At 54.3% G+C, this 26311-nt stretch overlaps 1 protein-coding gene across 1 annotated transcript in view; it reads left to right on the forward strand.

Annotated features, from left to right (window-relative positions):
* Window positions 1-25334, forward strand: part of Nup160 (nucleoporin 160kDa) — a 37260-nt gene extending 11926 nt beyond the window's left edge. Inside the window, exons 11-36 of the mRNA XM_005383952.2 lie at window positions 233-301; window positions 2129-2212; window positions 2489-2659; window positions 3844-3943; window positions 4210-4375; window positions 4812-4939; window positions 5016-5176; window positions 6515-6648; window positions 7579-7649; window positions 8665-8824; window positions 9418-9487; window positions 10754-10852; window positions 11739-11858; window positions 14023-14118; window positions 14198-14292; window positions 14379-14475; window positions 14561-14666; window positions 16134-16294; window positions 17397-17457; window positions 18716-18826; window positions 18962-19085; window positions 19369-19470; window positions 20516-20657; window positions 22802-22927; window positions 23803-23907; window positions 24777-25334. Of these exons, the coding sequence (XP_005384009.1) occupies window positions 233-301; window positions 2129-2212; window positions 2489-2659; window positions 3844-3943; window positions 4210-4375; window positions 4812-4939; window positions 5016-5176; window positions 6515-6648; window positions 7579-7649; window positions 8665-8824; window positions 9418-9487; window positions 10754-10852; window positions 11739-11858; window positions 14023-14118; window positions 14198-14292; window positions 14379-14475; window positions 14561-14666; window positions 16134-16294; window positions 17397-17457; window positions 18716-18826; window positions 18962-19085; window positions 19369-19470; window positions 20516-20657; window positions 22802-22927; window positions 23803-23907; window positions 24777-24866 (2949 nt within the window). The 3' untranslated portion in view covers window positions 24867-25334. The remainder of the gene's footprint in view (window positions 1-232; window positions 302-2128; window positions 2213-2488; window positions 2660-3843; window positions 3944-4209; window positions 4376-4811; window positions 4940-5015; window positions 5177-6514; window positions 6649-7578; window positions 7650-8664; window positions 8825-9417; window positions 9488-10753; window positions 10853-11738; window positions 11859-14022; window positions 14119-14197; window positions 14293-14378; window positions 14476-14560; window positions 14667-16133; window positions 16295-17396; window positions 17458-18715; window positions 18827-18961; window positions 19086-19368; window positions 19471-20515; window positions 20658-22801; window positions 22928-23802; window positions 23908-24776) is intronic.
* Window positions 25335-26311: the final 977 nt, after the last annotated feature.

Raw genomic sequence — 26311 nt, forward strand, 5'->3', positions numbered from 1 at the left:
CACGGATGCCCAGGCCGCAGGGTCCACATCTGCGCATGAGGTTGGCCCTCAGCGGCCTTGTTCTGGGTGGGACCAGGGAGGCCACGCGCGGTCCCAAGGCGCAGTAGGCACAGCAGGTGACTGTGAGAGAACACGGCCCGCCTGCCGCGCAGCTGCCCGGCCCAGGCCGCTGTGGAGCCCTGCAGAGGCTGTTCTCAGCATGGCACTGACGACCGTTTCCGTGTTCCCGCAGGAGATCTATTTGCGGAGTCTCTTCACGCCGGGCCGGTTCCTCAGCGGAGCGCTATGCAGAGCCTTACAGGTCAGCGAGACAGCACTGTGCCTGAGACTGTTTCTGACTGGACCCTCTCTTCTGTTGTGCGTGTGTTAAATAGTGAACATGTTTGTGTGCAGGTGCCAGGGTGATGACTCTAAATGTCCCTTCCACCGAGTGAAAGCCCTGCGCGAGGCTGGGAAGCCGTCAGGGGCAGGAGAGGCTTCGTGTGTGCGCAGTGGCTTGGGTTTCTTGTTTAGGTCGAGGCAGGTCTCACTGTGCAGTCTAGACTGCCCTGAAACTTGCTGTGTCGCCCGGGCTGGCCTCAGACTCCTGACCTTCCGCCTCCGCCGCCCAAGTGCTGAGATTGCAGGTGTGCGCGGTCTTGCCTGGCTTTGGGGGGATTTTGATTATACTGTTTTTCCCCTTTTTTAGAACAGTGGATGTCTGATATTTGTTAGCATCTAAGTCACGCAGTGTAAGAGCTGCTTAGTGTGTTGCAGGTTTTCTTTCTCGTAATAGCAGGGCTCCCCTCCAGGTGCTCTAACACTGAGCATCAGCCCTGGGCACCCCCCCTTTTTTTTGTCTTTGGAGACAGGGTCTCACTGTGTAGTTTAGGCCTTGAGCTCACCATATAGTCCAGCTGGCCTTGAATGTGCAGCAGTCGTCCTGCCTCTGCCTCCCAGTGCTGGAGTTACAGGCATGCGCCACCACACCCGGCTCCTTGGCCCTTCTTATGTTTTGAAACATGAGTAGCCCAGGTTGGCCTCCTGAGGAAGTTGGCTACAGGCGTGCACCACCACGCCTGGCTTCCAAAAGCATTTTTTGAGTGACATAAGTTTTTGCTGAGCTTCGTGCTCATAGGGCTGAGTCCTCTAGCGCTGGGCGTCCAGCCGCCTCTCCTCCACCAGCCAGCGTCACAGCCCGCGTGTGAGCTTCTGCCCCACGCTGTTCTCACCGCGCTTCCCTCACGTGAACTAACTGCGCCTCCGCCCTCCTGTGGCTCCTCCTTCGGAGCGCGCGGCCCGTTCCCTACAACCGCGCGGCCCGCGGCTTCAGGACCCCGCTGCGCCATTCTGCCGACTGCAACAGGCAGCTTCTGGGCCCTTGACTTTCCTCCTAGGTGTCCTGAGTCTGGCTCTGACGTTTTCTCTTGTCTCTGAGAAAACTGGGGGAGACGTAGCCCCTTGCTAAGGGTGTTTTCTTTTAGCTCACCCGCGCATCCTCCTTGTTAACAGTAATTAAGTATCATGCTGCTTCTCACGGAATCTCTTACACGATGGGATATGAAATCATCTGTGAAGCCTTTATCAAATGCTTTGCTTTAGAAGGGTCACTCCCAAGCACCCCACACAGCCACTGTTCTGGCTGTGGGGGGGGTGTGGTGTGTGTGTTAGAATTGGGGTTGTGAACCTGGGGCCTTCACGCTGAGCTCCATGCCAAGCCATCTTTATTGCGAGACAGGGGTGTCGAGTTCGCATCCAGGACTGAACTTGGGCCTCCCAGAGGCTGGGGCTCCGGGCTCCCCGGCTGCGCCCCTCTTCTAGCCTCCTGCTGTCCCAGGCTGTGTGCTTAGTGCCAGCTGCATCTTCCTTCCAGCTGCGCAGTAGCGCTTATTCCATTTCTGTGATGACCCAAACCACTCTATGATAATTCTGACTCCTGTGCTTCCAGAGCTTATTCTGCCCTATAGAAACGACAGTGAAATTGCGAGGACTCCTCTCAGAAATCATTTGTGCAGTGTCCCCAGGTCTCTCCGGCACGCCTGCTCTCCACCATGTAGTTGGACAGTGCCTCAGTACCTTCTCAGCTGGAGTATGTGGCATGCGGGTGTGGGTGCCGTGTCATTCTCTGCAACTCTGCTCTTAATTGTAGATTTTCTGCCGAGGAACCGAGAGGAATTGGGATCTTTCTTGGAGTGAACTAAAGAAAGAAGTCACGTTAGCTGTGGAGACCGAGGTGAGGCTTGGGTGGAGAAGGCCTCATTTCTCACAGTTTCGCAGCGGGCAGAAGGGCTCTGGGGATGGCGAGGACCCCTGGCGCAGCCTCGTCCGTGTGGGCGGTAAACATCTGAACCTCTGGCTAGAGGAGCAGCCACGGGCTGCCGGCCAGCGGCATTTAGCGGACGCGCACTGCCCATGGGACTGGAGCTCGTGAAGTCCGGGGGGGCAGTCGTGGCTTTCAGGGGGAAGCTCCCAGACGGCTCCCAAAGGGCAGCTTCTTCCCTCCCTGCAGCTCCACGGCAGCGTGACGGAGTACGAGTTCTCCCAGCAGGACTTCCGCAGCCTGCAGCAGGAGTTCTGGAGCAAGTTCTACGCCTGCTGCCTGCAGTACCAGGAGGCCCTGTCCCAGCCGCTCGCCCTGCTCCTGAACCCGCACACAAACGCGCTGTGCCTGCTGAAGAAGGTGAGCCTCGGCGGGGGCCTGGGGCAGGGTCCCCGAGACAAACCACGACGTGGCCGCAGCTTTTCTAGCCCCATTTCCTTGTCATCGTTCTGCACTTCCTTTCCTCTCACCCACCTGAGAGTTGTGGACGTCATGCACTGTGTGCTGAGCCATTTCAGCGTGAGTCTGTGAACCAGCATGTCTGGGAAGCAGCCACAACACCGTCTGAAGGTTAAGCCTGGCATGGTGGCGAACACCTGGGAGGGTGAAGCAGGAGGATCTCAAGTTCAAGCCTAGCATGGGCAGTTTAGCAACTTAGCAAGACCTTCTCTCAAAACAAAAAGGGATTGGGGTGTAACTCAGTGTGAAAGCCCTGGGCTAGATCCTCAGTACTGCCCCCCAAAAGAGACAATTTGATCCTGACATAATAGTGTACAATTTATTTAAATTTTACCAGTTGTGCCATAATTGTCCTTCCCAATCCAGGATCTAGACAAGTTCTTACATACTTACTTGTGTCTCTTTAGCTTAATCTCAGACTGTGACCAGCCTTTCTTCCTCTTTCGTGGCACTGACAGTTCATACGGGCATTGTTTTTTTGTTTTTTGGGGGTTTTTTGATTTTGGTTTTTTTCCGGTACCGGGAATCAAACTCACAACCTCACGCTTGCCAGGCAGGCGCTGTGCCGCTGAGCTAAATCCCCAGCCCCCTTAAGGGCGTTCTTGTTAGAGTACAGTGTTTCTGACTTGAGTTTGTCAGTGTCTCCTCACAGTGAAACTCATGGTTTCACTTTTTTTTGTTTTTGGCAGTGCTGGGATTGAACCCAAGGCCTGGCATGCCAGGCATGTACCACTAAACTATACCACCAGGCCCTGTCTGTTTTAAGTGACAGGTCAGGTTGTACTTGTATGTCACCTACAGCGTGAGTTGTTATTCCACATGACACATTGAACTGTTACCCATTTTATCCATGTAAAAATTCACTGATGAAGCCAGGCATGGTGGTGCACACCTGTAATCCCAGTACTTGTGAGGCTGAGGCAGGAGGATCACTTTTGAGTTCAAGGCCAACCTGAAGGGCATAGTGAGACACCGTCTCAAAAAGACCAAAAAAAAAATTTCACTGATGAGGCCCTGGGGTTTGTGCCCAGCACGACACACACACACCTGATAAGGAGATTGTAACTCAAGCTTTGTGTTCCCAGGGGTACCTCTCCTTCCTTCTGCCCACTTCCTTAGTGGATCACTTGTATCTCCTGCCGGAGGAGAACTTTTTGACAGAGGATGAGACAGCCATATCTGACGGTAATATGATTAACATTTTATGTCTGTAATTCCCTCCCTGCATGGACCTTATGCTTTATGTCAAATGGATGCAAAAATCACTGATTGCCACTGTGACCTGTCCTGTGTAGATGTCCCCTCAGTGTAGATTCTTTATGGAAAACTGAAAAGGCCTCAGCATCTCTGAGATCTCAGATCCTTTGGCATCCAGTTATTACTATTTTTAGCTCAGTGAAGCAGTAGCTCGTTGGCTCGAGGTACGAGTGTGCCCTGTCTCTTACTCGCAGACCTGGAGGTGGCCCGGGACGTCATGTGTCTTATGAAATGCCTGCGGATGATTGGCGAGGCCGTGACCACGGACATGTCTGTCCTGATGGAAATGAGCTGTTACAACCTGCAGTCTCCAGAGAAGGCTGCGGAACGGATCCTGCAGGACATGATCATTATTGACGTGTAAGGAGAGTTTAGGGAAAAGCGCATTTCCTAACATATATTAAGCAATTGCTCGGGCCAGAGTTGGGCTTTGTATGTATGTTCAAGTATATACAAAGTGGTGGCTTAAAGCCGAACTGTTTTGCCTTGAATCTAAACATGTTCCTGCTGAGTACGTGTAGGTGCGTACGTGTGTGTGCTGCTGGGGATCAAGCCCACGGCCTCGTGAGTGCCGGGCACGTGCTCCCGAGTCTTTTCCTCGTGTTAGTTTGGTCTGTCATTCCTGAAACAGGAGCGATGTGTCGGGTGGAGTGAAAGAAAGTATCTTGGCTCCGGAGTGTCATCTCCCTTCGTGCTGGGGTTGGCTTTCCTGGATCCTAGGCATTTCCCTTGCGGCGCATGTGGAGCCTGTCTTGTGTGTTCTCAGTACTCACCGCTTTCCCAATGGTCCTTGTAGAGAAAATGTGATGGAAGATATCTGTAGCAAGCTGCAGGAGATGAGGAACCCGGCCCACGCCATTGGACTTATCATACGGGAAATGGATTATGAAACGGACGCAGAGATGGAAGTGGGCTTCAATCCAGGTACAGACAAGGGAGCGGGTGCCGCCGAGCACAGAGGGGGCCGGAGCCCACCCAGCCGTTTCTCACCCTGTTGCAGCGCAGCCTCTGCACGTCCGGATGAACCTCTCACAGCTGTACGGCAGTAGCGCGGCAGCCTGCGTCATGTGCAGAGGCGTGCGCGCGGTCGCCAGCACCCGCTTCCTCATCTGCCGCGACCTCCTGATTCTCCAGCAGCTGCTGGCAAGGCTGGGAGACACGGTGAGGCCCGCGGGAAGTCCCCCCTGAGGCCTCGCGCGGCCTGCTCACTTCCTCGTCTGGCCTCAGACCTACTGTATAGCCCGAGCTGGTTTCACACTCGAGTTAGTCCTCCTGCCTCAGCCTCCCAAGTGCTGGGATTACAGGCATGCACCACCATGCCTGGCTTTTAATTTTTTTATTTTTGAGACAGTCTTGCTAAATTGCCCAGGCTGGCCTTGAACTTCCAGTCCTCCTGCCTCAGCCTCCTAGAGTGCTAGGATTACAGGCGTGTGCCACCGCGCCCAGCTTGCCCCTTGTGTCTGAGTCAGTGATGTCATTCAGGCCCAGCAGGGGCACAGTCTGATCAGACAGTTCCTGTTCACAGGGCTCCTGAAGGTGTTTACAGTTTAAAATCAGAATTTATTAGCTCAACTCTTTTTGCTGATGGTGGAATTTCGGGCAAGAATAAGGAAAGCCTTTATAGGAAGATAATTTAAGACACCGAGGAGAAGCGGCCCTGGCCCTGCTCTGAGAATCCGGGCCACGGGTGACCCCTACCATGTTCCCTCTGTCTCTGAAGATTCTTCCCTTCCTTTAGGGTATTTTCATTTAAAAATACTGTAATAGCTTTTGCCCTTTCTAAACACAGAAGAAAACAGATTTTTTTTGTAGAACAGTTATAAAATAAATGAACCCTCTTCTCCCAAGTAGTAACCACTGTTTGCATTTTGGCATGTACTTTTTTTTCTGTGCAGTTTTTTGTTTTATTTATAAAATTAGAATACCCACTTAGAATTTTTGGAAACGTGGCCATGTTTATTCTTCCATGGTGCAGTCTTGTCAGCATTTTCCGTCCCCAGGGTAACCAGCTGCGGCATTTTAACAGTCTCCTGGTGCAGCGGTCACTCGCCAGCCCTTCCTCAGCAGCCGCGCGGGCTGTGCTCCTCGAAGCTCTGTGTGCGCCCTTGATTACAGCTGCAGGCTCGGTTCAAAGAACTGGAACGGGCCGGTCTCAGGCGAAGCAGTTGTTAGGCTGTTAGCGCTGCCAGCGCACGTGTGCTGCACTTCCCCAGCGTTGCCATCCAGGCCGGTAGAGGAACTGCTTCCTCTGCACTTCTGAGCCCTGCTGTGAGAATCGCTTTGTCACCGCCAGCTCCCATGACTGAGAGAGCTAACTTTGATTATTTTGGGGCTTGTAATGTTTGGAAAGCTGTTCTAACACTTGCGGCCCCGAAACCTGACAGGCGTGTTGCTGTGACGGCGTCGTGCCCCATCACCGTGCGTGCGATTCCCTTTCCCTCTACCTGCGCCCGTTACCCCCGCTCACCGCCTTGTTGACCATCTCGCCTGCACGCGCAGGGGCTCCTGGGACCCGGCCAGCTCTTCCAGGCTCAGCAGGAGGTGCTGCACCGGACGGCGCCGCTGCTGCTGTCCTACTACCTCATCAAGTGGGCGAGTCAGTGCTTGGCAACAGACGTCCCAGTCGACGCGCTGTGAGTTCTACTACCATAGATGTTTGTAAAATGAATTGTGAATTTTATTAGTTTTGTTGTTTTGGGGGAGCAGTGGTAGAGATTGGACCTTAAAAAATTTTTAAACATTATGCCATAAAATAATTTACCTTTGCCGGGCGTGGTGGCGCACACCTGTAATCCCAGCACTCAGGAGGCTGAGGCAGGAGGATTGTTGCGAGTTCAAGACCAGCCTGGGCTACAAAGTGAGTTCAAGGTCAGCCTGCCTGAATAGCCAGACCCTGTCTCAAAAAGACAAAATAATAATAATAATAGTAATAATAATAATAATTTGCCTTTAAAGAGCTTTTGATTTTTTTTTTTGCTGGTTTTGTTGTGTTTTGAGGCAGGGTCTTGCTAGATAGTTTAGGCAGGCCTTGAACTCTCAGCAGTCCTTGTGCCTCTGCCTCCTGAGTACTGAGATTACTAAAAGTGTGAAAGTAACCTAAAAACAGAATAATAAACATACACTTCTTATTATACATGCACTGAAGGCGAAGTAAGACAAAGGCACACAGAAACGCGCTGGTTAGTAAAAGGCGCCTGAGAACAAGTGTTCTGGCACCCGCCTGTCACCCCAGCACTCAGGAGGCTGAGCCAGGAGGATCACCACCACCTTGGCAGCCTGGGCCACATAGCAAGATCCTCTCAAAAAACCAAAGCAGAACAAAGAAGAAGATTCACCTTTTCCAGAAGATGACCCGATGACCTGTGGTGCTTGACTGCGGGACGCCTGAATGACGCGATGGCGGTCCCAGTCCTGTTGCTTTTCAGGGTTTTTGTTTCGTTTTGTTGTGTTTGTGCTCTCAGTGGGGCCTTTCTGTCCTGTTCATTAAGCTGACGGCGTTCTCCCGAGTTGGCGTGGGGAGACTGCGCACAGCAGTGCCCTGACGCGTCTTTCCTTCCCTCCAGGGAGTCGAACCTGCAGCACTTGTCGGTGCTGGAGCTGACCGACTCGGGGGTGCCCGCGGCAAGTCCGCTCGGTAAGGGGTAGACCTGCGCGCTGTGAATGCCCACCGCCCCGCCCCTCACCCCACTGTCCCGTGGCTGCGAGCACGCCGTGGCCTGGGCTCTCTGGTGATGACCAGGCGTGGTCAGCCATAGAGGAAGGGGGCTGTATATACCTGGGTGTGCAGCATCTTCCTGACCTCACCTTTACCATGTTGAAGTCTATTCTCTTAGCACGTATGGTAGGGTGAGAAGCCCTTCCCGGAGGGTGCGTTAAGACCACAGAGAGTCACTGCCACGCGAGTCTGCCCTGGCTCTTCATGCCTGTGGTTCTGTCCGTGGCCCTGCCTGCCTGCCTTCTGCGTTTCCGTTGTCTTCAAGCCTCTGGTGATGCCCGGCACGATGGCGCACACCTACTATCCCAGCCCTCCAGAGGCTGAGGCAGAGGGTGACCGAGTTCAGGGCCAGCCTGTGTTACAGAGCAAGACGCTGTCTCAAAAAGCAAAAAACCCACACCTGGTACGGTGGCACATGTCTGTAACCCCAGCACTCTGGAAGCTGAGGCAGGAGGATCACTGCAAGTTTGAGGCCAGTGTGAGCTACGTAGTGAGTTCAAAGCCAGCCTGAACTATATAGCAAGACCCCATCTCAAAAAAAAACCTTAAGATCCTGCTGAGTTGCTGGTGGCTTTGTACTGTCAGCTTAGCCCACAGACATGGAGGAGACGCCCTCCCTCTCACGCAGCAGCTGTTGCTCTAGAGCATTTTCCCTGTGCACTTCTGGCGTGAGTGCTGGGACCGACTGCAGCGGGTTCCGAGGGAGGGCGCTCGGCGCTGTGAGACTGGAGACCAGAAGTAACCGCGGCGCTGATTGCGGGGCTTCTCGCCGTGTCTGCGCGGCCCCAGTGCGCACACAACTGACGAGCCCGTGGTGCTTTTCTGTGTGGAGATGAACTCTCTTGGTTACATGCACGGAATGAACGCGTAGAGCACCTCAGCCGGCAGCGGTGCCCCGTCAGATTCGTGGTTCCCCTCACTTTGTCTTTTCCAGTCTCCAGCCCGCAGACTATCGTGGAGTTATTCTTCCAAGAGGTTGCAAGAAAACACATTATCGCCCATCTCTTCTCTCAGCCGAAGGCGCCGCCCAGCCAGACGGCCCTGAACTGGCCTGAAATGGTCACTACGGTTACCAGTTATTTACTGCAGTTTTTGTATCCTTTTGCTTGTAAGCTCTTGAAAGCTCTTTTCTATCTAACAGTCTGGGGCTCTTACTCTGCTCGGCGGTATCAGGAGGGTTTTTGTTGTCCTTGGTTGGGTGGGTGCAGTACCGAGGCTCAAGCGCAGGCCTTGCGCGAGCTCAGCGAGCGCTCTGGGACAGACCCGCCTGGCCCGGGGCGAGGTCAGCCGGTGATGAAGCGCTTGTCTGGCTGGCTCTGGCTGCTCGCTCACGGTGCTGGGCGTCAAGCAGAGCCTCGTGCCGGCCTGCACGGCCGACCTGCTGGTGCCGGCCGGAGCCCAGTGCCTACCACGGTGTCGGCCTGCAGAGCCGCTCAGCGGACTTGCTGCGGGGAGGCTGCGGAAGGGGCTCCGGGGCGGGACACGTGCCCGCGAGGCACGTCCTTCCTGGCTGTGTCGTGGATCGAACCCAAGGCCTGGTGCGTGCCAGGCACAGGCCCCACCGTGGAGCTACTCCCGGCCTTTTTTAAAAAATGAAACTATTCCATGGCTTCTTCAGATCTGATATCCAGTGTATACGTTTCAGTTCTGCCAAATAAGTAAAAAGCTGTCCTTATCCGGTGACTAGATGGCCCAGCAATCCCGGCTGTCTCTTCCTGGAGTGTCTGATGGGAAACTGCCAGTACGTGCAGCTGCAGGTGAGCGCTGCCTGACCTTTCGGGGACGGTCACTCCTGTGGGAAAAGGGTGTGACAAGCATGGGTTTTTTTGTGAATATTAACCACTTTAATTGGGCCATTCGTAAGAAGCACAGACATTAAACGTGTGGCCAGCGGTGGCAGTTTACATCTAAAATCCCATCACTTGAGGCTGAGGCAGGAGGACCGTGCCTTCAAGGTCTGCCTGGGCTCACGGGAGAACCCATCTTCAGAGGCCAAGCTTGATGCCATGCAGCGCCCAGCAAGTTTTTCTCTACTTTCTCTGCTTTCCAGACCCTCCATCCCCAGCACTGAACATTGAATAAATCCAGGGATCCCTGCCCCTGAGCTACAGCCCTATTTATTTTTTATTTTGAAACAGTCTCACTAAGTTGTCCAGACTGGCTTCAAATGTGCCATCCTCCTGCCTCAGCCTCCTGAGTAGCTGGCATTACAGACATGCAATACCAGGGCTGGCATCTACTTTTTTTTTTTTTTTTTTCTTTCAGACAGGGTCTCGCTGTGCAGTTCAGGCCGCTTTGAGCTCACTGTGTAGGCCAGGCTGTTCTCGAACTTATAAAAACCCTCCTGCCCCAGCCTCCCAAATGCTGAGATTGCAGATGTGCCCCACCACGCCCAGCTTTCTGCTTCTTTCTTGATAGTATCATCACTTAACATAATTTTTTTAGAGTACCTTTTTTTCCTTAGTCAGGTTTTCTTTATAGTAAAACAAATACTGTTGACTTTATATAAATCCTTTACTGGGTAGTCATTGAACCTATAAATACCAAAAATTGGAAAATCGCTGCCATGTAAAGCATGTATGTTCCTGGGCTACTGTTGCCATATTTGCTGCTGCTGCTGCTGTAGTTACTGAGGAGACAGGGTTTCACTGTATTACTAGACTTGGCTCAAGTGATCATCCTGCCTCAGCCTCCTGAGTAGCTGGGATGAAAGACCCGCATCACTGTGCCCAGCTGTGTTTGCTTTCTTATGGTATCTAGCCTGGCATAAGAATGTATTAAGGACTAGGTTTTAATGCTCAGATGATTTTAAGGTAAAATTTTGCCCAGCATTTGGGATGCCAAAGCAGGCAGATCTCAAGTTTGATGCCAGCCTGCGCAGCTTAGCAAAACTCTGTGTCAGAAAACAGCAGCCGTTTCTGTGTTGATCCAAGGCCTCCTCTCCTCAGCGGAGAGTCTGGAGACGAGCGCCTCCTCTGGTCCTGTCTGTGTCCTCCTCAGGGCGCTCGCTCTGTGTCTTTCAGGACTACATCCACCTGCTGCACCCCTGGTGTCAGGTCAACGTGGGCTCCTGCCGCTTCATGCTGGGGCGCTGCTACCTCATCACGGGCGAGGAGCACAAGGCAAGCTGCCCTTGGGGCGCCATCCTCCGCGCAGGAGGTGGGGGGTGGTTCCGACTTCAGTCGGCTGGCCTGGGGCGGGGTTGGGGGGCTGCTGCCTAGGCGTGACCTGTACATCGGCCGCTAGCCGCTTGTGCTCGGAGGTGTGGTTAGGATGTGGGAGGGGAACACGAAACCCTCGAAACCCTCCTGCTCCGGAGAGTGCGGTGCTGTGCGCCTGCAACCCTAGCGCTCCGGAAGGCGGAATTCAAGCCTACCCTGGGCAGCTTAGCAAAACCCTCTCAAAACCAAAAAACTTAAAAGGGCCGGGACTGCAGCTCAGGCGGAAGGCCCTAGGTTCAGTCTCCAGCGCTACACACAGGCACACACGCACAGGCGCACACACACATACACACACACAAAGCAGTAACTAAAGTACTCTGCCCCAGTGCAAGGGCTTTTACTGGTGCATTTTTAAAAATCAAATTTATTAACCACACTGTTTCCACTGTGTATTCTTTTGCTGTATGCAGTTTTTCTCTCAGTGTGATTGTTACACTGTTCATTATCCCCGTGACCACCTATCATGTAAATTTTCAAGTGTGCAGAACAGTGTCCAGACTTGCACAGTGAACGACGGCATACCCACCGCCGAACCCAGCGGTTGCCCTGGTGCCGGAGGGGTGTCTTCCATGTCTGTGCACCAGTTGTCTTATTTTTTAATTAATAGCATTTAGAGAAGAATGAAACTTAAAATTATACATGCAAAGCTAAATTTATCAGGCCGAGCGAGTGCAGTAGCCTGCCCTGAGCAATTGCGCTTCTGCTCGGACGCTCCTGAGCAGTCGTGCTGTGGATTGCACGGCCAGACCGAGAATAACGTGCCGCCGCCCCGCTGCTTCCTCCCCAGGCTCTGCAGTGCTTCTGCGAGGCGGCGTCTGAAGTGGGCAAGGAGGAGTTCTTGGATCGCCTGATCCGCTCTGAAGACGGGGAGGTGGCGTCCAGCCCCAGGCTGCAGTATTACGACAAGGTGGGCCAGCGCGGTGTGGCCCTCCACACCTGTGCAGAAAACACTGCAGTTGTTCTCTGGACTCCCTAGGCTAGCTTGCAGGGAAGTTAGTACAGTTTGTGTCCTTTACCCGAAATGCTTAGGGCCACAAGTGATTTGCATTCTGGTTTTTTTTTAGCATTTGTATATATATTATAGCATATCCTGGGAGAGGGCCCCAGGGTGGGTGCTTGCCTTATACACATACCTGGAGGTAATTCATGAGTAATTTAATATGCCTGCACTTGGCTTCTGTCTCTCACATGAGGGAAAGTAGGATGTTACAATAGCACATCAAGGCAGGCGTGGTGGTGCATGCCTATAATCCTAGCACTTGGGAGGCTGAGGCAGGAGGATTGCTGTGAGTTCAGGGCCAGCCTGGGCTACTTAGTGAGACCCTGTCTCAAAAGAACAAAACAGTATGGTGGCACATCAGCACCCAGTGTTTCAGATTTTAGAGCATTCAGATTTCAGGGTTTTATTGTTGTTTTTGTTTTTTGTACTGGGATTCAAACTCAGGACCTTGTGCTCGCCAGGGAAGTGTTGTGCCACTGAGCTATATGTGTTCCTTCATTCAATAAATCCTACGTGCCAGGCATGGAGGCACACGCCTGTATTCCCAGCACTTGGGAGGCTGAGGCAGGAGGATTGTTGCAAGTTCGAGACCAGCCTGGGCTACAAAGTGAGCTCAAGGCCAGCCTGAACTGCATTGCGAGACCCTGTCTCAAAAAGACCAAAGAAAAAAAAAATCCTACGTGTGCGTGTTAGCACACGCCTGTTGCCCCTGTTACTCAGGAGCTGAGGCAGGAGGATGGCAAGTCTCACAAATGAAAAGGGCTGGGGGCCGACGGTGTAACTGAGTGTGGTCCTGGCCACGTCCAGTCCCCAGCACTGAAAGAAGGAGAACTGCTGGGAGCCCACTGCGTACAGGGCACCAGGGCCGGGCACTGAGAACGGAGCTGTGAGCGGCAGGCTGCTGCCTCCTGGTACCAACATGGGCAACAAAGCGCAGAGACAAGCAGGGTGCGACCTGTGCTTTGAGCGCACGGCAAGCCCGCCAGAGGGACAGAGGAAGCATGCGTCTGCCTCCCCGGCAAGTGGCTTGCATCACACCGGCAGGCGCTGGCGCTGAGGTCTGGGCCTGCGTCTCAGCTCTGACCTTACGCGGGTGACACCACTCTCGGTCTTCAGCTGTGATGATGGGTACAGGGCATAGCCCAGCGTGGGCCGTCGTGCTGCGCCGGCAGCCCTTCAGAGTCACAGCACGTGCCCTGCCGCCTACAGAGTGGCCGTGCGTAAGAACGTGCGCACAGGCGTGTTCTGGGAGCTCTTTCGTTACTTCGTCACACTAGTCCGAGGACAGAGCTATGTATGGTGATGCCAGTTGGTGCAGCACCCAGGAGGCTGAGGCAGAAGACTCTTGAGCGTGGGATTTGGGGGCAGCCTGAGCAACATAGCCCCGTCCTAAAGAGAAGAGCCGGGCGTGGTGCCGCACACCTGCAATCCCGCTGTTCGGGGGAGGAGGAAGGAGGGTCGCTGTGAGTTCCAGACAAGACTGAACTGCACAGTGAGGCCCTGTCTCAGAAAGGAAGGAAGGGAAAAACACAGTCCAAAGCCCTGTTACTCACCGTTCCTGTGAGGGCTGGTGTGCCGCTCGGGCGGGTGCTTGCCTTAGTGAGGGCCTGAGTTCAGTCCCCAGTACTGGGAAGGAAAGCAGGTCAGTAGTAGCTCTTGTAAATGATCTGCAGAGCGTGTTAGGTTTGTCTCTTCCCTCCGTCTGTCTGTGCCAGCCTAACTGTCACACAGTCGATCTAAATCCATCTGCAGCTGGAGAGCCGTTGCGGTCGTATCATCTGGAAGAACAAGTGGTTTTCCAGCAAGCCTTGTCTGACGGTAGACCCAGAGAGCACGTGTTCATGCAGGAACTAAAGCAGCTGTGACTCAAAGACCTGTGCGTCTTGGCAGCCTCTCGCTCCTCCATGGGGCCGGGCAGCAGCCCTCGCCTCACACGGCAGGGCGGAGCAGCACCCAGGCCCCTGGGACCTCCGGCCTCCTCTTTCCTCACCTGGTTCTTCTAGTTACTGTGAAACATTCTTGGGTTCAGAGTGCCCGGCCAGGTTACTTGGAGTTTTCTCTGCCTGCCTAGGTGCTGCGTCTCCTCGACGTCGTCGGGCTGCCCGAGCTGGTCATCCAGCTGGCCACGGCAGCGATCACGGAAGCAGGCGACGACTGGAACGGCCAGGTAAGAGCAAACCGCAGCACCTCGGCGGCAGCTCGCTGTGAGGTGGTGTTTGAGTTTCTGCTGCCCTCGCGCTCTCCAGGCCACTTTGAGGACGTGCATCTTCAAACATCACTTGGACCTGGGGCACAACAGCCAAGCGTACGAGGCCCTGACCCAGATTCCCGACTCCAGCAGGTGGGTGCACGGTCTCTGGGAACACCAGAGGGTGCCGGCCTGGGGAGGCCCCTGTGACGCGTCCTTCTGTCCCGCTTGCGCTCCAGGCAGTTAGATTGCTTGCGGCAGCTGGTCGTTGTCCTGTGTGAGCGCTCGCAGCTGCAGGACCTCGTGGAGTTTCCTTACGTGAACCTGCATAACGAGGTAGGCCGAGACAGGCGCAGGCGGCCGCGGTGGCCGGCAGCACCTCTTGTGTAACCTCAGCGTCCCCCGGCTCCCCCTCCGCCAGGTTGTAGGGATAATCGAATCACGTGCCAGGGCCGTGGACCTCACCACTCACAATTACTACGAGCTTCTCTACGCCTTCCACATCCACCGCCACAACTTCCGCAAAGGTGAGCCCCAGCCAGGCGCTGGCCACTGAGGCCTCCTTGGTAGTGAAATCGTGGTTTACAGAAACACTGTGCAGGCGGGCGTGGTGGCGCACACTTGGAATCCCAGCACTCGGGAGGCTGAGGCAGGAGGATCGTTGTGAGTTCGAGGCCAGCCTAGGCTACAAAGGGAGCTCAAGGCCAGTCTGAACTGCATAGTGAGACCCTGTCTCAAAAACAAAAAATACTGTGTATTTAATTATGTTTACATACAAGATTAGCTTTCCCTCCCCCTTTAAAGATTACACAGTAGCTTTGAAAATATATATTTGCTCCTGCTCTGTAACATTCCCCGTCATTTCCAGTGAGGGGGCATCGTATGCAGTATTTGTCTGCTGATAAAGGAACCCTTAGCTTTTCCACTAGGGGGACCCCAACCTCTCACAGCTAGTTTTAACCTCCCCACCCTGGGTTTCAGTTCCAGTCTTCCAATTCAAAGTGTTTCAGATATGCTGGAAAGCTAGCACATTCCTACAGAGAGCACCCCGTGTTGTGCCCTTCACCCACGCGCACCAGTTCCTCACGTTCCACCGCACCATTTCCTGTCCGCTTTGCCTCCCCCAACCCCTCTGCTCCCCTTTTGAGAGTGAGTTACACCACCGGAACGCTTACCGAAGCAGGAGGTAAGTGGGATCCGGAACAGAGCCACTCAGACGCGGAGGAGGAGGAAGGACAGGGCGGCTGAGGCAGGAGGCCCGCCAGGAGGTCGAGACCAGCCTGGGCTGTGGAGTGAGACCCCGACTGCGAAAGCCGAAGGGAAAGGGTGGGGAGGGCAGGCTGGGATGTGGCTCAGGGTAGGGCGCTGGGCTTAATCCCGGACAGCCCACGGTAAACGCCTGTCCCTGCCCTCGGTTCTTCTGATACACACCAAGATTGGCTGATCATGTGATGATTGTTTAATTTTTAAGGAACTGCCGTGTTTTCCTCAGCTCCTGGACCTTTAAATTCCTAGCAACAGTACACAGAGGTCCCGTGTCTCCACACCATCACCAGCACATTATCTTTCCTTTTTTTTTTGTCTTTTTGAGACAGGGTCTCACTATGTGGTTCAGGCTGGCCTTGAGCTCACTTTGCAGCCCAGGCTGGTCTCGAACTCGCAACGATCCTCCTGCCTCAGCCTCCAGAGTGCTGGGATTACAGGTGTGCGCCACCTCTCCCGGTACCCCCTTTTTTTTTTTTTTTAAGATCAGGTCTCCCTAAGTTTCTGACTTTTCCAGGCTAGGCTCATACTTGGAATCATCCTGCCTCTGCCTCCCAGAATGCTGGGATTACAGGTGTATGTTACCATGCCCAGCTCCTACACATGATTTCATTTTTGGTAGCTCTAAGTAAATGCAGTTTAGTTTTAAATTTTAATGTCTGATAGGTGAGGCAGTTCTCTGTCTCTAAAGAAGCACGTTGTGTGAGTTCTCCCTCCCTCCTGCCTCGCAGCTGGCACGGTGATGTTTGAGTACGGGACGCGGCTGGGCAGAGAGGTCCGCACGCTCCGCGGCCTGGAGAAGCAAGGCAACTGCTACCTGGCCGCCGTCAACTGCCTGCGCCTCATCCGCCCCGAGTACGCGTGGGTCGTGCAGCCCGCCGCCGGCGCCGTGGTAGGAAAGCTTCCTCCTGTGTTTCGCAGTTCGGGGGTCACTTCATCTCTCCGGGTTTCCTTCGTTTTGCTTCATTTTATTTCCAACCGCTATGCAGTGTTTGGGAACAGTTTCTTTTTTCACAGCAGTTTATCTGTTACAGGTCACTACCCCTTTAACTCCCAAGTGCAGAATTTTGGTAGAAGACCTTCTGGCAGAGTGATTTCGGGGTTAGGGAAGCTGACTCCGACAAGCCCCTGAACCTGCAGGCCGGGTCTCCCTGGTGTGCAGGCGCATGGGTAGATCGTTGGGGCCGGAAGAAGTTCATGAGAACATTGCTTAGAACAGTGACAAGGGCCAGGCATGGTGGCACACAGCTGTAATCCCAGCACTCAGGAGACTGAGGCAGGAGGATCACTGCGGGTTTGAGGCCAGCCTGGGCTACCTAGTGAGTTCAGGGTCAGCCTGAACTGCATTGTGCGACTCTATCTCAAAAAACAGAAAAGAATAATGATGTATCTGGCCTACAGAAAGTCCTTAATCAACGCTGGGTTTTCTTTTGATCAGACCGTTAATTCAGTTGCTGTGTTAGATGACACACACGTGGCATTTTCTCTGTCATGCTGACCGGGCACCTGTGCCCAGTTCCTGGGGTCGTGTAGACCCTTCATTAGCTACGCTGTTACCCAGGTTACAGTGGGGCCTAGCACTGTGTAATCAGGGAGAATCGTGACACATGGAGGGAAATCCAGGACCGTTTTCAGTGGCCAGCTCGGCAGTCAGCTCCGCTTCTTCGATAGTCCCCGCGCCTCTAAAATTGCTTGGCTGGCTAAAAGCTACCTTCATTGAAGCTGGACGTGGGGGCGCGCACAGTAATCACAGCACTCTGGGAGGATCGCAGCTCTCAGTCCGGCCTGGGCAGCCGGGGACTCCGCGAGACCCTGTTTCAAGATAAGAAGTGGAATGAGCTGGGAGTGTCGCTCTCTCGTCAGCCGTGGTTCGATCCCGGGACTGCGACAAAACAGTTTCTATTGAGACAACTGAGGCCTGAAAGCTTCAGTTCACAGTAATATCAGAAAAACGCACAAATTTCCACAGGCAAATCCCTGCTCTTTCTCCGCAGTATGACCGTCCCGGGACTTCCCCCAAGAGGAGTCACGATGGCGAGTGCGCGGCCGCCCCCGGTGAGTGGGTCCCTCGCTGGCTGGCTGGGGAGCGGGCGCGTTGTTCCAGCGGGGGGACCTGGGTGACGACGTGCGCCCACGGTGTAGTGCTTGTCAGCACACATCTTGCAGTGCTGCTGCGTTGTTGCGGTACACATGGTATGGCCGTTTTAAAATGCAGTCACATTCCTTTCGTTTATTTTCAACATTCTGATCTGCTGAAGTTGTCTTGGAAGCCCTTTGAAAGTGCTCTGTGGTGATGAGAAATAAAAATGCTTACACAGGAGAGAGAGAGAAAAAGGAGAGAGGAGTACATTTTATTGCCTGTTGTGGGGTTTTGGTGTTTTGTTTGGTTTGGTTTGGTTTGGTTTGGTTTGGTTTGGTTTGGTTTGGTTTGGTTTGGTTTGGAACTCAAGACCTTGTGCTTTCCAGGCAGGCGCTGTGCCGCTGAGCCATATCCTCAGCCCTGCCTGCCGTGTTTGAATCAGCTGAGTAGCAATGCTTTCGTCATAGGTTCCTTGATAGTAGAGTGAGACAGGACAGCTGTCTTAGTTACTGTCTCGTTGCTGAGACCAACTACCCAACACCCACAAGTTAAAGGAGGAGAGTTTTATTTGGCTCACAGCTTGTAGAGGTTTCAGTCCGTCATTGGCTGGCTCCAAGGCAGGGCGGCTTGGCAGAGGGGGCTGGCGGAGAGAAACAGTCCATGGCAGGGCGGGCAGGAGGCAGCCTTCCTTCTCCTTTCCCTTTTTATTCCTTCCAGGCTACAAGCCTGCGGTTGGTGGCATCCACACCCAGGGTGGGGCTTCCCTCTTCAGTAATCGTCATCCACACTAGAACTGTGCTAGAGGAATCAGCGGGCCAGCCCAGTATTGCGGCCCATGATCCAGTCCCTCCCAAAGCTGCGCCCAGGAGCGCATGAGGCTTTGAGGGGCATACAGATAGGAGCTGAGGCGTGTGGTCTCGGCTGCCCCTTTCCCCGGGGCATGCACCCCTCCTGGTGGAAAGGGCGTAGTCGTGCTGTCAAGCCCAGCAGAGGACCTGTCCTATGCCCGTGAAGCCCTGGCCCCAGCACCACTGCCGACGAGGCGCTGGCTGACGTGGCTGTGTGGACAAAGCAGGCCCAGGCCGTGCTCGGTTTCTTAGCTCCTTCCAAGTGCTCTCTCCTTCCCCAGACCCCCACCCTCAGTGCAGAAGTGCTCAGGGGAAGGGACAGCTTGGGCTGAGCTAGGACACTGACCCTGACCTCGGGCACTGGGTCTCCTCCCTTGGCTCCCAGGTGCACGGCAGGTGGAGATCCTGGAACTGGCTGACCTGGAGAAGGAGTGCGCGCTGGCCCGCATCCGCCTCGTGCTGGCCCGCCACGACCCGGCTGCCGTCGCTGTGGCAGGTAGGTAGGAGTTTGCTGGGTGGGCGTGATGCTGCGTCCTTTGCCCCAGGCACCTACCCCCAGCAGAGCCTCATCTGCCTCCGGGAGCCTCGCCAGCCTCTGGCCCCGCACTCTGACCTGGCTCCCGCTGCACAGGAAGCTCATCGGCGGAGGAGATGGTCACTCTCCTGGTGCAGGCCGGCCTCTTCGACACCGCCCTCGCACTATGCCAGACCTTCAAGCTGCCCCTGACGCCGGTCTTCGAGGGCCTTGCTTTCAAGTATGTAGTGAGCCTTCCACAGGCTTCACCTCACGCTTCACACGAGGCGGTGATCACCGTCCGCACCCACAAGCCGCGTGTGGTCTGCAGAGCAGCTCTGCTCGGCCCATGCCAGGACCACGTGTGGTCTGCAGAGCAGCCCTGCTCGGCCCATGCCAGGACCGCGTGTGGCTTGAGAAGGACAGGCCATCGCCTTATGCGACAGTCACGTGTCTCCCTGTGCTGTCCCTCTCGTCCTGCCAGCAGGTGACTCAGAGCCTCTCACGGTGCCCTCTCCCCGCAGGTGCATCCGGCTGCAGCTGGGCGGGGAGAACACGCAGGCCGAAGCCTGGTCCTGGCTCGCGGCCAACCAGCTGTCCTCCGTGGTCACCACCAAGGAGTCCAGGTGCGGCCAGGCTCGCCCGTCCCGGAGCGCAGCTCTCTTCCTCGGATCCCGTGCTCTGCCTACGCGGCGTCCCTTTCCTCCCCCTCCTCTGTGGCTGAGTTTTGATAGAAGCAGGAGACTTTACAGCTAGGTTCACATCGTGATGTCATTTTAACTAGGATGTCTTTGTCTATGAAATGTCTCCGCCACGTCCCCCTTTGCATCAAGAAGAGGTGCTCTTTCCCCAGCGCTTGAGAGGCTGAGGTGGGAGGATCACAAGTTTGAGTTCAGCGGCAAGACACTACCTCAAAATAAAAAACAGAAAGGATTAGGGATGTAGCTCAGTGCCAGAGCAGCCCCTGGCTTTATCCCCAGTGCTACAAACAAGCAAAGGGGAAAATGCTCTTAGTGGGGTGTAGTGGCCCCTGCCAGTAGTTCCAACTACTCCAAGGCTGAGGTGGGGGGTCCCTTCGGCTCACAAGTCCGAGACCACCCTGGGCAGCCAGGCGTGGTGGTGTGCACTTGTAATCCCAGCACTCCAGAGGCCGAGGCAGGAGGATCACTTTGAGTTTGAGGTCAGCCTGAAGTGCATAGTGAGACCTTCTCTGAGAAAAACCAGAACAAACAAAGAGACAGCTGAAAATACTACCACACTGATCTTCAGAGTCAGAGCCTCCTGCAGGCCGCAGGGACCAGCAATCTCAGCCACTTCTTTTCTTTTTTTTTTAAGAAATCCTGGGCCAAGGATATAGCTCAGTGGCACAAGTGCCTGCCTGGCAAGCACAGGGTCCTGAGTTCAATTCCTGGTACCAAAAAAAATCGTGAAACAAAGAAATGAAACAGATTGTATAGTGAGTGCGGTGGTCGCTGGGAGAAAAGCGCAGGTGTCCACACCCTCTGGCTCCGAGCGCCAGCCCGCAAGGCACCCCGGCCTCCTCACACGCGTTACTGCGGCGCTGCTAGCCGCTCGCTGCTTTCTCCGGGGCTGGGATGGGGCTCGGCGGCAGGGTCGGGTTCACCCCAGGTGCCGTGGGGAAAGCTGAAGTGCATCTCCTTTTTCCTCAAGCGCTACAGATGAAGCGTGGCGACTGCTGTCCACATACCTCGACACGTACAAGGTGCAGAACAACCTGTACCACCAGTGTGTGATCAACAAGCTCTTGTCACACGGCGTGCCTCTGCCTAACTGGCTCATCAACAGCTACAAGGTACCTGATGTCTTGACCACCAGACATTAAGAACCTGCCTGTCAGCGGCCTAAGTGATTCACGGAAGCCAGGCACCACGGCACAGGCCTGTGATCCCAGCACCCTGGGAGGCTGAGGCGGAGGAGCACAACCTAGAGCCAGCCCACACAACTTAGTGAGACCCTGCCTCAAAATTTAAAAAAAGAGAAAAGAAATAGGGCAGAGGGTCTGGGGTTGCAGCTGAGTATAATGCCCTAGGTTCAATTCTCACTGCCACCAAAATATAATTTAATGAGGTGACTAAACACTAAAAGATAAGGTGATAATTTTGGGGAACATATACTTCAGGCGGCTTCTCAGTCATAGCTAAAATCACTAAGGGCCTAACTTCTACACCGTGCTGGGTACAGCTCCGCAGGCTGGAACTGGATGCCCACCTGCCTGTGCCCACGGAACGGTGCGTTGGTGTCTAGAGTAATGTCCGGGGCACGTATGTCTGATTCCTGGCTCCAAACTCTAGGGCGGCAGGTGGAGCCATTTTCCAATCCCACACAGGGTTTCTCTAAGGCAGTGCTGTCAGAACTAAGTTCATGCTGGACATGGTGGCATGCGCCTGTACCCCCAGCACTTGGGAGGCTGAGGCAGGAGGATCGCTGCAAGTTCAGGGTCAGCCTGGGCTACATAGCGAGACCCTGTCTCAAAAATAAACTGAGTTCATGGATTGTGTATTAGTCTCCAGCCACACCACCCTGAATGCACCCGATCTTGTCAGATTGCACATTAGTCTGGTTTTTATTACCATGAGAATTCCTGAGGTTGGGTGACCTTTTTTTTTCTTTTTTTGTCTTTTCTGAGACAAGGTCTCGCTATGCAGTTCAGACTGGCCTTGAGCTCACTTTGTAGCCCAGGCTGGTCTCAAACTCGCAGTGATCCTGGTGCTGAGAGTACAGGTGTGCACGAGCACACCCGGTAACTGGCTGGCTTTATAACAGGCTTATTAGCTCACAGTCTTGGAAGCTGAGTCCAAGAGCTGGTAGCCCTGTCCCCTTGGCCTCAGTTGAGGCCCTTCCTGTGTGTCACATGGTGGCGAGTGGGAAGCCAGCAGGCATGCAGGGGTGAGGCCTGTTCCCCAGAGCGCAAGCTCTCATTCCCAAGGGCAGAACAAGTCCCCTCAGAGCGGTGACCCGGGGATCTCACGCCAGGCCAAACCCTACCAGCCCTCCTCTCCCCACATCATCTCATGAGGGATTAGGCCTCCTCAACGCCTGACCTCGGGAGACAAACCGCATCCAATCACAGCAGGTGCCCTGCGTCAGAACAGTGCACGGCAGACCTTGTTAAAGTAGACACTGTAGCTGGCCCTCTCACCTCTAATCCCAGCAGCTGGGAGGCTGAGGCAGGGGGATTGCCACAAGGTGAAGCCCAGCCTGAACTGCATAGTAGGACCCTGCCTCAAAATATAAATAAATAGATAAATAAATAAGGTAAAATAGACACCTGTCATCCCAGCACGTCAGTGGCTTGGGTACAAGCGTCACTGTGAGTTGGAGGCCAGACTACATAGCGAGACACTGTCTCAAAAACCTCCCATACCACCGAAAACTACACATACTTTTTCTTTTCCTGGGTCCCATCCCAGACTGCACAAGTTATCCAGGTAAGGAACAGGGCTGTGTGTTTAGTAAGGTCCTCACCTGACGGTGGCGCACGCTGACATTTGAGCCCTGTTGCGCCTGACCTCTCGGTCTGAAGAAGTCAGGTTGGTCTGTCCTGGAGGGGGAAGCAGGGAAAGCGGCCGGCCCAGTACGGGGGGACTGATCGAGTCCGCGCACGGGAGCCCTGTTAACGTAGGCAGAGCCCGGCCAGCCTGAGGCCCATCCACACCGCCGCCCTCGGGCCTGCTCTGCGCTCGTCCTCCCCGCATTCCCGGAGCGGTGTGAGCACGCTGGCCCTGCGGAGACCTGCCGGCTTCCTGGCTCCCAGTCGCTGAGCGGGCAGCCTGGAGGGCCAGGGTGGCGGGGCTCGGGCAAGCTCCTGAAGTGCAGGTGAGGAGCCCACGGCGCGCGGTCAGGTGCGTGAGGCAAGCGAGTGCCAGGACCCGCTCCGGCTCCTCAGCCGCACCAGGGGAGCAGGAGGTGCATGCCCTCACCACTGCGTTCTCACAGAAAGTCGACGCCGCCGAGCTGCTGCGTCTCTACCTGAAGTACGACCTGCTGGAAGAGGCCGTGGACCTGGTCTCGGAGTATGTGGACGCCGTGCTGGGAAAAGGGCATCAGTACTTCGGCATCGAGGTGGGCACACCGCAGTGTTCTCTGACTTCGTACCCCGGGCACGGGAGCAGGTTTGACTGTAAACTGAATACGCAGCGTTGGATTGGAGCTTTACCAATAATGAAACAACTAAATATTAGCACTGCAGGAAAATCTAGACAAAGTGGGGATATGTTTCATTTTTCTCCATCAAAACAGTGTGGTTTGGGGCAGGGCAGGATGCCACACATCTGCAGTCCCAGCACTTGAGAGGCTGAGGCAGGAGGATCACAGAGTTTGAGACCAGCCTGGGCCACATAGTGAGGCCTTATCTCAAAAGGAATGAATGAGTAAACTAACTTAACGAAGCCATGTGTGCTGACACATGCCGTCATTCCAGTGTGCTGGGAGCCTGAGGCAGGAGGGTTGCAAGTTTGATTCCCTCCTGGACAACTAGGAAGTAAAAGGTGTGGGACATACAAAGGTCAGGGCAAAAGCCCTGCATTCCAGATCGATTGATGGGTGGATTAGATAAGATAGATTTGACAGATGGATCTAACTGAGCAAAGGACAAGCTTCCCAGTTGTGGGGGGCGGTCACGTGAGTGTGTCAGGGCTGCACACGCATGCATGCAGTTTCTTCGTTGTAGGGAGGGGCTGGCCGTGGTGGTGCACTCCTAAGCCCTATAATCCCAGCACTGAAAGAGGCTGAGGCAGGAGGATTGCAAGTTTGAGTCCTGCCTGAGCAGCTTAGTGAAACACTTAAAATAAGAAGGGCTGGGGACACAGGACAGAGAGCGGCGGTGAAGCTGCCCCGGCTGGGCCCACAGTCCTGCACCTCACAGAGTCCTGTGAAGGCAGCTCCCCAGCAGAAGGCGGCACTTGTGCGCTCTTGTGAACGCAGCCCTTCCCTTGCAGTTCCCACTGTCCGCGACGGCCCCGATGGTGTGGCTCCCATACTCCGCCATCGACCAGCTGCTCCAGGCGCTGGGGGAGAACAGTGCCAATAGCCACAACCTCGCAGTGAGTGGGCCTCGGGTCCCCATCGGCTCTGCGGGCTTACGGTGGGGCCCAGCCTCCGGGGCACCAGCACCCCTATACTGGGCGTGGAGCAAACCCAGGATGTGTTCATGGGGAGTGACAGGATGGAGCCTCCTTTGCTCACAGTCACAGCCTGCTCTGGCAGGCAAGCAGGGGTCTGTGACACAGCCGCCTACAGGCCCCAAGGGAGGACCCCTGTGCCACTGGCTTTCAAACACCTCCAAAAATAGTTTGGCTGAACCCATCATGGCGCCCGTGGTCGTCCCAGTACTCGGGAGGCCAAAGCAGGAGGATCACTGAGTTTGAGGCCAGCCCTCACTACATAGTGAGTTCAGGATCAGCCTGAACTACCTATGGAGACACTGGCTCACAAAACAAAACGAACACTGATTCAGTGTAAGCTCCTCGCACTTTATTGTGTGCTTTTTAGCTTTTTGTGTGGCTAGGGAGGAATTGAGGGCCTCACACTTGCTAGGCAGATGCTGTACCACTGAGCTGTATCCCCAGCCCTGTTTCTCCTCTTAAACTTTTCCCAGTGTCAGGAGAATCGTGGTGTGGTGACACAGGCTTGTGTCCCAGCACTGGGTGACTTAGCTACTTAGCAAGACCCCTCTCTAAATGAAAAAGGGCAGGGGACTAGGTCAGTGTGACGGCCCGGGTTCCATCCCAGTGCCGGGGTGGGAGGTGATGCGCATATTTTGAAGGTGTATCAGGAAAGCGGGACTAAAGGCACTGTATGCGCCAGAGAAGCGCAGCACTACGACCAGAGTGCGGCCGGCAGTCAGGCGACAGCACCCGGCTCTCCTCCGTCCCTGCGCTGGTCGGTACTGAGCCCTCTCTCCTCCCTACAGCTGTCTCAGAAGATCCTCGATAAGCTAGAGGACTACCAGCAGAAAGTTGATAAGGCAACGCGGGACCTGCTCTTCCGGCTGAGCTTGTGATTGCAGCCACGCTGTGGTGCCCGCGGGCCGTGCTGCAGGCAGCATGGTGGCCAGCACGGCCCTCGCCGGCGCCCGCGTTGGGCCAGGGCAGGAGGTGGGCGCCCAGGCTCGCTGCAGGTGCTAATGCCATTCTGGCCTCCGCCTGGGTCTCACACAGCTGCTTCTGGGCTGTACACGGGTCACAGGCTTTTTTAGAGTTTATATTTTTTTAAACTACCGAAGATGTTGTTTATGTGCAGACGAGACCCCCCGCTCCCCGGCAGCGGCAGGGCTGGTCCGGCCTCGCTGAACAGCAGCAGGGGCGGCCGCTCCCAGCCTTTCCCGTGCCCAGGGGTCACTCTGGTCCAGAACTGACGCGTATTTTCTATACGGCAAACAGAGGCTAATGGTTTTGCATACTCTTCCTTTATTTATTGTGAAGTTTTTATATGATCTTCAATAAAGTACTAATTTGCCTAGAGTAAATGATGATCTGTTTAAAGAAGAATCGTGTTTTGAATCAGGCTCTGAGGTGAACGTTGAATAAACTTTTAGCAAAGAAACCATTAAAAATCCATCTACAAAAGCAACAGACTTTCAAAGTAAATTCTGTTAATTTCTAAGATTTATAATAATCAAGCCGGACTTGATCAGATTGTCAGTCTAATAATGTTGAATACTGAACCGAAATACAAATTTTACTGGATAGATTCAGTAAACAAATTTTGGGGAGAGTAAAAAAATATAATCTTGGATTTTATTCTGTATATTAAAATCTGTCTTTCAAGTACGTGGCCTGTATACTAGTTCTGTGAATGCCCTTTGACTTCTCGTGAGCATTTTTTTCTCATTAGCATTAATTTTTATACCTTCAATACCATGTTTATGTTGTATATTTTTGTTTTGTTTTTGAGACAGGATCTCACTATGTAGTGCAGCATGGCCCCAAACTCCTAGCAATCCTCCTGCCTCAGCCTCCTTAAGTACTGAGATTACAGGTGTGCACCACCATCTCTGGCAATTGTGCAGTCCTTAAAAAATTCAGTAACTATCAGGTGTAGTGATGCACAGCTGTAATCCCCGCACTTGGACAGCTGAAGCAGTAGGATCCAGAAGAGTATGATGCCAGCCTGTCGCAAAAAAAGCAAAAGTGTGTCCTGAGAGAACAAAAGACTGAAGGGAACAGACACAACAAAAAGACGGTTTCTTTCAGAGTTACTCTCCTTGTGAGCATTGACACGGGCCGCATCACCCTGCAGTTCGCGCACCTGCTTGGAAGCTGGCCTGTGACTGCACTCGCAAGATTGCCCCACAGCCACAAGCCACTCACCTTCAGGTTGGTGTCATGGACATTAGCATGGGTGACTCCATTTTGGTTTGTTCGCCAGGCCAGTCTAGAAGCTCTGGCCAAACCAGTGGTCTCTATATAAGTTTCCAGTGCTGGAGATTTAATTGATAAACCTTAA

This window comes from Chinchilla lanigera, unplaced genomic scaffold (assembly GCF_000276665.1).
Source record: "Chinchilla lanigera isolate Chin_1 unplaced genomic scaffold, ChiLan1.0 scaffold00021, whole genome shotgun sequence".
NCBI classification, from domain to species: Eukaryota; Metazoa; Chordata; class Mammalia; order Rodentia; family Chinchillidae; genus Chinchilla; species Chinchilla lanigera.